General features: G+C 28.0%; 1 protein-coding gene across 1 annotated transcript in view; it reads left to right on the top strand.

The window, feature by feature from the left end:
* LOC100208434 (sodium/hydrogen exchanger 6) overlaps positions 1–7,480 on the top strand; it is a 57,992-nt gene extending 50,512 nt beyond the window's left edge. The window contains exon 16 of the mRNA XM_065788411.1: positions 7,097–7,480. Coding sequence (XP_065644483.1) covers positions 7,097–7,234 — 138 coding nt within the window. The 3' untranslated portion in view covers positions 7,235–7,480. The remainder of the gene's footprint in view (positions 1–7,096) is intronic.
* Positions 7,481–12,916: the final 5,436 nt, after the last annotated feature.

The following is a 12,916-nucleotide window of genomic DNA, read 5'->3' as shown; positions in this document are numbered from 1 at the left end:
AAAAGAAGGGAAAATGTGAACGAAAAAAGAAAAATTGAACTGAAAGGAAGAATCAGTAAAATTCATAAAAACCTCATAATGAAATGAATTGACTAATCCACCGAGGAAACCTACCAATTTCTCTTTTTGTCGAACAATGCATTCTATGAAAACCCCTTAAATTTTTACAGCTATAAATAATCTGGATTTTTGATTTAGTTTATTATATTTTCATATATAAGCACGTGTAAATAAATAAATATACAAAAATAAAATAGATTTATTGGGGTATATAGCTACGCAATTGTGTGTATATGCACATTTACATAGGCCAGGGCATGACATTTCAGGGGGTGGGTGCGGAAAAACACAAATAACCTTAAATTGGTAAATAATATACTACAAAAAATCTACTTAGCTAAAAAAAAAAAACATTTAAAAAAAAAGTCTTGGGAGGGGGGACACTGTTGCGTTCTTGTTTTCGTATATATATATATATATATATATATATATATATATATATATATATATATATATATATATATATATATATATATATATATATATACATATATTAAAAATCAACTATCTGAGCATTTTTCAAACTTATTTTCGTAATAATTTCGTAACAGACACAGCGGCCCATAATACAAGTTTTCTAATAATTTTTATTTTTCAAAAAAAATAATTTTATTGAAAGTATTTGATTTTTATCTCATCAAAATTAGTAATAAAATCAAATCAGAATAGTATTTTGGAACAAAAAAAACGTTAAATCGGAACAGTATTTCGGAACGGAGGGAGTATATTGAAAATATTATAGAATTTATTATTTTCAAATCAAAAGACTTAAAATACCAAATTTTAAAAATTTCATTACAAAACATTAAAATAAAATTAAAAACAATTATTACAAGAAGATGCTTCCATATTACAATTGAATAAACTGCGCTAGTTTTGAACTAAATTAACATGTTGTATATGTATTGCCGGAATCAAATGAAGAATGTGATTTTTTTTTTTTTTAATATAATATTTTTGCAATGTAAAAGAATTGATGAACTATCTTTTTTGCCTTCTTTAACTAAATCTATGACATTTTTAACTATTAATACATGCCCCATACATTTTATTGGTTGAATGTTTAAACAAACTTTTAAAGAATTAAGTCAATTGCGTACGTTACTGACTTTTTTTAGAAATTTTTAGCAAAGCCTCTTTCAAATTAACTGCGTCATGGTGGCCATTTAGGTATGCAGAGCCCAAACAGTAACTGATGAAGTTTGTTTTTTCAGAAATGAAATATGCATTTGCAGATATGTAGCTATAATTTTAACAGGATGTCTATCTGTCAGTAGTAACAGATAAAAATTTGATTGATAATAACTTTGACTTCAAAAATTAAACTTTTCCTCGATATAAATCAGTTAAAAGAGATCTTAACTTTTTTTGGCAGGGCAATTTGTATTTAGGATTTAAAGACAAATTCTTTGAACACATTACTTTCTACCAACATAAACTGACAATAATGAAAATTAAAAGACTTCTATCAATCAATCAATTCAACCAATCCCTATTTTCTTTTGAGATGCCACTTGTAGTTCTTTTTTTTTTTTGGCGTTATTATTTGGTGATCGTGTTCAAGATGGTAACCTAGTATACTCTTTGATCTTTTATTCAAGTACTTTTTAGATTTGTTTGTATTGCATTCATTACATATCCATTTTAGACTTTCTTTTTCAATTGAGTAATATTTGTATGTAGTTTTTGTTGCTTCTTCAATCTCCTGTGTATCAATTTCATTTTCCATTTGACCGGATATAAAATTAGAACTAGTTTCGCTATCAACATCATTTAAAAAGGTTTGTTCATCTATATTCTTTCTTTTTTCCAACCTTTTAAATCGGATATTAGAGTGCCATGTTCAATTGAAGCGTATTTTTGTTAGACATTATTTAAAGTTACATATATTTCAAATAAATTTTCAGATATTGTTTACATTAACTATTTATCTAGTATATTGAAGGAAACTATTATTTTCTAATTAGAAATTAAATGAATTTAATTTAAATTATGACAATATGATAAATTAAATTAATATAGAAAAATGTTTTGTTTTTTTGTCTAATATTGCCCTAAATTTTATTTTACTAAATTAAATAATAATTCGTTTGTTATTAGTTAGCAGAATAACTCGGTTAAAATTAATTAAATTTAATTAATCTGTGCTTGTGTGTAGAACTAAATTAAATTACGCATTTCTTCTATCATTATTAATGATTGGAGGTGTTATTTAAAGGAAATCCAAACCAAATTATGCATAAAACATTCCTTTAAATAATATGGCATGGCCGATTTCTAAAAAATTGATTTCAATTAAAATGTTTTGTAATTTGTAAATCACTTTTGTCATAAATTGAAAAAGTGCTAAAAGACTCTAAACCACTTTTCATTGAAATTTAAAATAATAAATTATTGACAGTGACGTTTAAGTTTAGAAAACATTTATACTTTTTAATTTTTTAATATTTAAACTTCCAAATTAATTTCAAATTAAGATGAATAATATTTTTGTTCTATAATAATTTTTATTTAGTTTTTACTCAGTACGAATAATATATGCAAATTTTACATGAATGATTTTATATTATGTTATAATAATTATATATCTAATAATTCAATTTATTCAAAGTAGAACGAAATTATTTTTTGTTCCATAATAACTTTCGATTCTATTTTTATTCTGATCAAAAAATAAAAATTATTGTTTTTACTCAGTTTTTGCTCTTAAAATAAATTTAGTTCTCGTTTTTAATCTTGTAAACAAAAGAATTTAATTTTCGTTCTCGGTTTTTTTTTTTCGTTCATGAAAATATTACTGCTTAATGACAAAGGAAGACAAGAATCGGAGTATTAATCAGAGGTGCCATGTAGAAAATAAATATGCTGGAACAGTCAAATAATATGTATATATATATATATATATATATATATATATATATATATATATATATATATATATATATATATATATATATATATATATATATATATATATATATATATATATATATATATATATATATATATAATTATAAAGTTACCACACAATATTTTGCAACTTAGTTAGACTAAAAAGTTTGTCGATTTATTTTACTTACGGTTTTTTTAGTTACATTTTCTAGTTTTGGTCACAACACTTGTTACAATACAGCTTAAAAATATACTTAAAAATGAAAGTATACATAAAAATTCACATGTATCACATTTAATCTTCCTAGATATACAAAATTATTTACTGACAACTATTCAATTTGTATAAAGAATATCATATAGAATATAGTTGTTTATTAGTTAAAATTAATTATTAGTTTAAATTAAATATTATATTCACAACCATCCGTGATTAATTTAATGATATCAACTTATAAAAAACATGCTTTAGTTTAATAATTTTTTATTTTTGTGTAAAATTTAGGTAATACAAAAGTAATTTGATTTGAATATTTTGATAAAAGTCATGTTAACAAACTTTGTGCTTAAATTGGTTAAAGTAGGGTTTAGGTTTTATTTACATAAGCAAACAGTTTTGTTAATCACTCAATAATCTTGCAATTATCAAGTCTGATGTTTTTGTGAAGGTTATATAATGTAAGCAACATAAAAGTTCAACTATTTTGTATATTTTATTTTAAGAGATTTATTTATGCTATAATTTTGCTAGAGTGAATTTTTTTGTCTCATACTAATAGTTTAATAATTTATATAAGTTGTTCTGCCCATTTATCATGATTTTACATGATAAATGGGCAGAAAATGAGAGTTGACTGCAGAAAAATTATCTGCAATATTCACAATGTGACAAGAAAAATATTTTATGGGTCAAATAGCAAAATAATTTAAGATTTCGAGCTCAACGGTTTGAAATATTATGAAAAAGAAGAAAGAAACTGGAAGTGGGGTCAATCGAAAAAGATCAGGACGTTGTCAAATTACATCTGCACCGAAGACAAAGTTACAATTACTAGTAATCAAAATAGATTATTTACAGCTCTAGAATTAACCTAAACTTTGAATTGTTCTCAAGGAGCTCCTGTATCTGTTACAAGGGTGAAAAGGCGATTGATTGAAGGCTTGGTAGCAGAATAGCTACGAAGAAACTTTTCTTTCGGCCCCAAAATAAAATAAAAGACTGGAGTGGCAAAACTACACGAAAAGCGGACCATCAATGACAAAACATCAATGGAAACATGTTCTTTGGTCCGATGAGCCAAAGTTTCAAATTTTTGGTTCCAAAAGAAGATCGTTTGTCCAAAGAAATGTCAATTAACAGATTATAAACAATCTGTGTTGCCAACAGTGAAACATGGTGGGGGTAGTGTTATGGTTTGGGGCTGTTTTGGAAGAAATACTTTAGGTGAATTTATAAAAATAGGAAGAGGGAAAAATGACGACGTGTTTTCGGACATTTTAAAAAGACATGTCGTAGCTTCAGGAAGGCGAGTTATCGGTTATTATATAACCATTCATTTTCAAAAAGATAACGATCCAAAGCGTTCTTCAAAACATTGTAGGAATTAATTAAGTGAGTTAGAAAATGATCAAGTACTGAGTAGAATGATTTGGTCTCCCCAGTGTCCATATCTCTCTCCTACCAAACTTTTATGGGAAAAACTAGAAAAAAAATGTAAAACTATGCCTAATGGTGCAAAGGATACGTGGAAAAAACATAATAATGAGTGGAATAAAATTGACTTCGACAAATTGGAGTTGTTAAGTAAAATGTTAAGAATATGAAAAGCGGATTTTTCTGGTCATTTTTGTTTTCAGTTTCTCTCCCAATAGTGAGTAAAAAAATGGCAGCATTGCCTTATTTTATCATCAACATCCTGTGGGTGTGGCTGAGTATTGAAATTATTGATTTGAATTTGAATCTGTAAACTTTTATTATAGAATTATGTGTTTTAGTTAACATTTGGTATATTTTACCTTGTGAAATGTAAGTTGCAGATAAGTTAATATGTACGGTTCAAACGACCTTTAAGTGAATATTTGTTAGATGATTGCTGTTGATAGTGATACAGTTTAATATTTTTCTAATTTTAAATACGTGATTTTGATTATTTAAGAATTTTTTGTTGTCAAATATATTATATATTATATTATATTTTCAAAATTTGGGTAAAGTTGCTGACCCTAGTCCCAAAAAGCGAGGCAAAGTTGAAGCATTATTAATTTTTGAAACATTTTCACAACGGGAAATTGCCAAGAAATGTGGACTAACCAAAACAGCAGTTTTGACCATCAAGAAACGATTGGACTTTGGCTTTACGTTCTCTCCAAGACGTTCCAAGTCGAAAAAACAGTAGAATGACCAGCAAGCAGCTCCAGGGTGTGCTTCATGAGCACCAGATCAATGTCTCAACAAGTTGTGTTCGGAGATGTCTGATACAAGATGGATTTGTAGCACGTCGACCACGCAAAACTCTCTTGACCAATGCTCAACAAATGCGACAGTTGCAGTGGGCCATGGGTCACAAAGATTGGACCACAGAACATGGAGAAAGATACCATTTTTTATATAAGAGCTTACAATCATGTACTCTCAGAAGAATTTCAACCGCAATATCTGGTGAAGACCGTCAAGCATCCTACCTCAGTAATGGTATGGTCGATGATAAGTTCTCATGGTGTAGGACCCCTTAGAATTGTTGAAAGCAGAATAGATAAACATCAATGCATCAACATATTGAAGAAAAAACTTCTACCTCAACATCCAATTCATTTTCAAGATGGTGGTTTCATCTTCCAACAAGACGGCGCACCGTGTCATATGGCACGCTCTATTACAATTATTTTGAACCGTAATAATGTTCCTATCCTACCATGGACTGGTAATTCACCTGATATGAACCCGATTGAAAATTTGTGGATAATAGTCAAAAAGAGAATTGCCGACAGAAAGCCATCAACAAAAGTCGCATTGATTGAGGCGCTCATAGAGGTTTGGACACATGGTCCAGAAATATAAGACATGTGTTCAAGACTGGTTGATGGGATGCCTAAGATGAAAAACTTATTGCAGCTAGAGGAGCATCCACAAAATACTGAACTAGACTCATTTTATGACATTGTGTGTGTGTGTCTTTATAAGAAATATTAGAAAAATTTACTTTTTCGACAATGGTCTTAATATTTTTCACACCACTGTATGTATATATATATGTGTGTGTGTGTGTGTGTGCGTGTGTGTGTGTGTGTGTGTGTGTGTGTGTGTGTGTGTGTGTGTGTGTGTGTGTATATATATATGTGTATGTATGTATGTATGTGTATATATATGTGTGTATATATGTGTATATTTATTTACACTTTTGTAAAGGCTTTTAATAATATTTTAAATCGTCAATTATTTAGCAAAATAGTTATTAAAAAGTATATTGAGCTATTTTACAAGATTAGAAAAAGCTGCATTTAAAATATTTGTTTTAACTTTTGATTTAAGTCATTCAAAAAATTTTTTACAAAAGTTATACATGGCATTTAAAATTTTAAAAATCCTCGTCGAAAAATAATTTAATAATAAAGTTTAGTACTTTAGAAATTTTCCATAGAAGAAAATATTAACTAAAATGTTATCCAAAAAAAAATCTTTAATAATTTGATAAAACATTTATAACATATTATAAATTTAATTATAATACATTTACTAAATACTTACAAATTATAATGTATCTGGTAATGTAATTTTTATTTTACTTGATAAAATCTTGAAACAGTCTTGGTTCCTGCTAACCATTACCAAGAACTTTATTTTAAGAATAATTTTATTTTAGTTTGGCAAAAGTGAAGACCAGAAAGTAGTGATTTCTAAACAATCTCGGTTTATGCTGAGCGCTCAGAAATTTTTTTTCCTAACTTTTGCGAAACTTTAATAAAAATATTCTTAAAATAAAGTTTCGCAAAATTGAAACCAAAAAAAAAAAATGATTTATAAAGTTTTACCAAACTAAAGAATGTTAAACTTAAGTATGAATTTTATAATCACATTTTTAATTTTTCAGAATAACAATTTTTTATCCATCCTAGGTTTTTAACGTATAAATGTTTACATTAATAGAGATTAGATGGATCTTCTGATGAAGAAATGATAGACGTATTATCTGATGTGATGACAAAACCAATGATCACGAATTCTGAAAACGAATCTCAATGTAGTACTGTCATAAATCATACAAGTGAGATTCCAATGCTATAGATTTTATGAGCTTTTATACGTATTTTTATACATATTTATAGTTTCTAAACATAAAAATGAATTATTAGTTTCTTGAACTTAATTATAATTATTTATATTAAATTTTTAATTTTTTTTTAAGTTGCATGTTTTTTCTAGTTAGTTCGTTTTAATTTTTTTTGTAAGTTTTTGATCACGTGTAAATTTTCTGGAATTATTGATCGTAATTTCTCTTTATTTTATGAATTATAAAGTGGTTATAGACGATTTGCCGCGTTTTGATTTTGTATCCGCTGTGGGATTTTTTTGGGATAGTTGTCTAGAAGCTAATAAAAAGTATGAAATTAAAAGCAATTAATCATTATTTTAAATTAGAAAGTTTACGCGCAATACGATCTCTTGATCTCTATTGTGTTTGTCTACATTAACTTTGTCACCCGTTTATGCGATCCAAAAGTTTCATTTCCACGTATTCATACGTGGCTAATGTTAGCAGAAATAAAAATAGATTTAAATAAAGATTTAAAAAAAAAATTTGTTAATGATAAAATACCTGAAGCAACAACTTGAAGTACTTTTTAATTTCCTAACTACTAAGAAAGGCAATTTATAACTTAACAAAGTTTTATTAAATTTTATTTTGATTTATTAATACTATACAGGATGTAAATATACACATATATATTTTACATGACTTTTTCGATCGTCCTTTATGCTCATATTTATTTAAAGTAATAAAAAAAAGACAAATGAACGCATTTGTCTTTTTTTTTTTATTACTTTAAATTTGAGCATAACTTTTATCACTTGAGATTAGAAGACATTCTAATCTCAAGCGATAAAAGCACAATTTTTTGTTCTTCTGACATTGCATTGTAATGTAACTAAATTGTTACATAACGAGCCATTTTTTGACTTTATTAAAATTGGTACTTTGATGACATTCGTTAACTATGAACTCAAATTATTAGTAAACGGCTACCTGATTTTTATAATATTGCTCTTTTCAAAACAAATTTAAGAGGTAATATGTTTTAATAAATTGGAAGTCATTTCTACTGCGTCTATTCAAAAATTTGTCTACGTATGTAGTCTAATTTCAAGGCTTAGTAATAAGTTCGCCTTCTACCCTCGATCATTTAAATATTTTATTTATAAGTTACAATTGTAACATGCATAAAGATAAATGTGCTCGATGCCCGATCAGGGTATAAAATCAACATTCTTTATGTTGTTGCGAGATAAGTGTGTTGCTGTATATTCATATATATATATATATTTATAAATATATATTCATAGATTGCAGTAGCATCAAACTTAAAGTTGTGAAAATCACGTAGTTTTGTTTTCAACATATATATATATATATATATATAGAGGAGAAAATAGAATTAGCCTCACCTTTACTTTTCGTTCTAATTTAACAAAAATGGCAGTGAGACAATTATCAAATCTACTTTATTTCTTATTATCTACTACTACAACTAAAAAGTTTATAAATTGGCAAGTTTAATTGATTACAAATGGAAAAAAAATTAAAAGTATTCAATTTGTGGAGAAAATAGAATTAGTCTCATTTTCGTTACACACAAGAAAATACAGAAAATTTTGTTTTTTCGCTCATTTAATATTTAGTACTGCTTCCTGATTTTTTAATGACTTCAAATACGCGACTTGACAAATATTAGTCACAAGATTTTGGATAGTTTCTATAAGTATTCCACTCCAAGCTTGTCTGACACGAGTTTTCAGCTCCAAGGTGGATTCAAATTGCTTACCATTTTCATAAACCTTTCTAGAAAGTATTCCCCGTAGATTTTCAATTAGGTTAAAATCTGGATTACCTGCGGGCCATTCCATTACGTGAATATTTTTTTCTCTAAACCAAGCTTTTGTAAGTTTTGAATTATGGATAACAGCATAATCTTGTTGAAAAGTGAAATTTTCACCCATTAATTTCTCACCATCTTCAAGCAAACTTATTTCTAATAAGTCAATGCAGTCATCTTCATGTAAGATTTGTCTCACACGTTGATACAGGTAATTGTAAATCAGCACAATTTTGAGATCCAATCGTGTGCTGAGCAGCAGCGCGACATACACTAACTAATTTAGTACGATTATCAATTTTACGTTTGCCACCACTTCCCTTATAAGTTCCATAATTAACGCCAATCTTGAAATAACTATTAACCACTTTTGGAGATCTTTTAATTTTCTTTGCAATTTCCCAATTAGATAAGCCTGTATCTTTGTATGCTTTAATTACTGCTAATTCTTTAAACGCTTACCAGGTTCTATTTCAAATTATGGTATTAAAAACCAAATGTTAAAAACTTAAAGAGCACTGATTTGACAGTCTTTGTTTAATTTGGGGCATTCCACGTCAAGTGGAACCATATTTTGGTCAAATTCAACATCACCGACTCGAATTTTGATGAAAATTGGCTCACATGTTGGGCATATGGACAGAAGAAAAACATGTAAATTTTTTTGACTTAGGTCAATTATTTTCTGAGATATGACCTTTCAAAGTTTTGACCTTTTCACTTGACCTTGGTTATTTAAAACGTCATAACTTTTTTGCTATTATACTTAGGAAGTTGATTTTGGTGGCAAACAGAAGCTCTTGCATAGAGGCACAACTTTGTGCCTATACAAAAAAGTGATAAGTTCAATGAAAAAAAAGTTATTTGTCATTTGACCTTTGACCCTGGTCGATGGCAAAGATCTAAAGTCATAATTTTTTTTTTTTACAGATTGCTTTTTTTATTGTGGATGTCCCATGAAAAAATCTTTTTGGGATTCCCATAAACAGCTTTGGGAATAATATTAAACTATAAGTAGGTTCTAAAAATTTAATATCTATCGGCCTTACAAATGCGATATTTTGAGGTCATTTTCTGTATATAGCCTATTTTAAATATATATTATTAACTATTTCCTTTTTTTTTCTTTTTTTTCTAGGTTGTAATTTAATTACTAGTACTATAAATACATACTAAGTCAGTATTAAATTATATGACGCTTAAAGCTAAATATTTTTATATTAAAATAATTAATTCATTTCCATTGAATTAGTCATCAAAAGACAACTTAGGAATTAATTTTTAGCTTAACTTTCAAATTAAATTTAGATTAAAAATGGCATTTCAAGCACAAGTAAAAGAGTTAAAGAAGAGACAACACTATTGTTATGATCCTTTCCAACACCATAAGAAAAAACAATATAAAACCTTGAGGGTAGCTACTAGTCGGCAAGTAGCTATGTATCCCTCAAAACTTATGGCTGGAGCAAAATTATGTGATACTTGCCGAAAGAGGATCACTGGTTTACTTTCCGAATTAGGATTATGTGATGATAAAAATTCTGCAAATTGTTAAACAGAGTCACATTCTCAAGGCAGTTCCAGATCTCAAGATATTTGTAGTGACAAGGGAGATGAAAATTATCAGTGCCAGGAAGTAGAAATTTCTATTTTTAATAAATCCTTGTCGTTATTGGGTGAGTCACCCTTTGATAAACGCAAGTTACAAACTGTTAAAAGTTATATTCCAGAGAAAAAGAAAAAGCTTAAAAAACTTGTAAAAAGGAAGTTAGACCTTTTATCTTCTAATTCATACTATTGCTATTGATACTTTAGAGGATGATGAATACAAAGCAACTAAAAAAAAAGTTTCCAACACATGTGCTGATGACATTGTTAAAGTGCTTCAGGATAAGTATAAATCAACACAAAGTAAGAGTGAAAAGATCATGATTTTGACAACAATTGTTCAATGGAGTAATCGAAAAGTGATGAGAGAACTTAATTATTCGCATCGACTTGTATCTCAAGCAAAAGAAGTTTTAATAACCAAAGGTGTTTTATCAACCCCTAATTCAAAAAAAGGGAAATCACTACCTGCACATGTGAAAGATATGGTAAAAGAGTTTTATTACTCTGACACTGTTAGCCGTGTAATGCCTGGAAAAAAAAGATTTTCTATCTGTTATGGAAAATGGGGAAATGGGGAAAGAAAACATATTCAGAAAAGATTAGTTTTAAGTAATTTGAAGGAAGTTTATCAATTATTTTCAGAAAAGTATCCAAATATCAGAATTGGATTTCCGAAGTTTGTAGAGCTACGTCCAAAAGAATGTGTCTTTGCAGGAGCAAGTGGTACTCACTGTGTGTGTATGTACCATTCATCAAAATGTTAAACTCATGATAGTCGGATCACATATGGATGATTTACAACTAGAAGATAAACTAGAAACCCCTATTAAGAATTATAAACATGCTTTGGCAAAAATCCAATGCAATCCTTCCTTGCCAGCATGTCCTCTAGGCGAGTGTAAAAATTGCCCTGGAGTTGCTAGGCTAAAGGAACGGCTGTTGCAATGCTTTGAAATTAAAGGAGTTGAAGAAATTGAGTATAAACAGTGGACTACAACAAATAGGTCCCAGCTTCAAACCTTTATATGGTCCAATGATGAATTTATTGAAAGATTTTTAGGGAGTTTGAAAACACTTACTAGGCATGATTTTATTGCTCAAGAGCAGGCAAAATATTTAGACTGGAAGAAAAACAATTTATCAGATGGAGAATTTCTGGTTATCGGTGATTTTTCAGAAAATTATGCATTTCTTATACAAGGTGCAGCACAGGGATATCATTGGACAAATAATCAAGCTACTTTACATCCTTTTGTGAAATCATATAACGTGAAGCAGCAAAAGCAAGCTTACAACGTCCATACCATGACCAAATAATGACCACTTATCATTTATATACTTTTGCTAAAGAAAATATCCATGGAATTTACTTTGAATACCTCACTGCAAATGATTAGCAAATCGACTCCACAATATTAAAGAAAAGATTTTCGAATGCTAAAACGATTCCTGGTGCCCAGAAACTTCATTGTTTTAAACCATTATCCACGAATGAACTTCAAGTACAAGATTATAGTTCCAGTTCTGTGTCTAGAATTGAAAAAATTACATCACAGAATGTTAGCCAGCTCAACTTCAGTTCAATTACTGGTTACATGGATGTAGAGTATGATGAACATTAGTGGATAGGTTGTGTGTTGGAAAGCAATCCAGAAAAAAAAGGAGTAACCATGAACCTTCTTCACCATCATGGTCCATGTCAACTTTTCTCCTTCAGAGATCCTCCAGATATTTTTACAGTTGATTTGAATGATCTTTTGCTAGCAGTCGAACCCGAAACTACAACTTGTTGGTCATACTTCATTACTTCTAAAGAGACTAAAGGAGCAACCAAAGCACTTAACTTGCATCATCGTTAACTATTATAGCTTTTTTAATTTATAATTAGCAAATATGTATTGCAATGGTAATGGTGTAAATATTATACTGCATTCAGTACTGTATTGCCATGTAGCTAAAACTGCTAAATAAAGCATTTTTGTTACTTTTCAACTATATATATATATATATATATATATATATATATTATATATATATATATATATATATATATATATATATATATATATATATATATGTATATATATATGTATATATATATGTATATATATGTATATATATGTATATGTATATGTATGTATGTATATGTATGTATGTATATGTATATATATATGATATATGTATATATATATATATATATATATATATATATATATATATATATATATATATATATATATATATATATATATATATATATATA

This window comes from Hydra vulgaris, chromosome 01 (genome assembly GCF_038396675.1).
Source record: "Hydra vulgaris chromosome 01, alternate assembly HydraT2T_AEP".
Taxonomy (NCBI): Eukaryota; Metazoa; Cnidaria; class Hydrozoa; order Anthoathecata; family Hydridae; genus Hydra; species Hydra vulgaris.
Note: the sequence above shows the minus strand (reverse complement) of the source record. Positions and strands in the feature narration are given on the sequence as shown.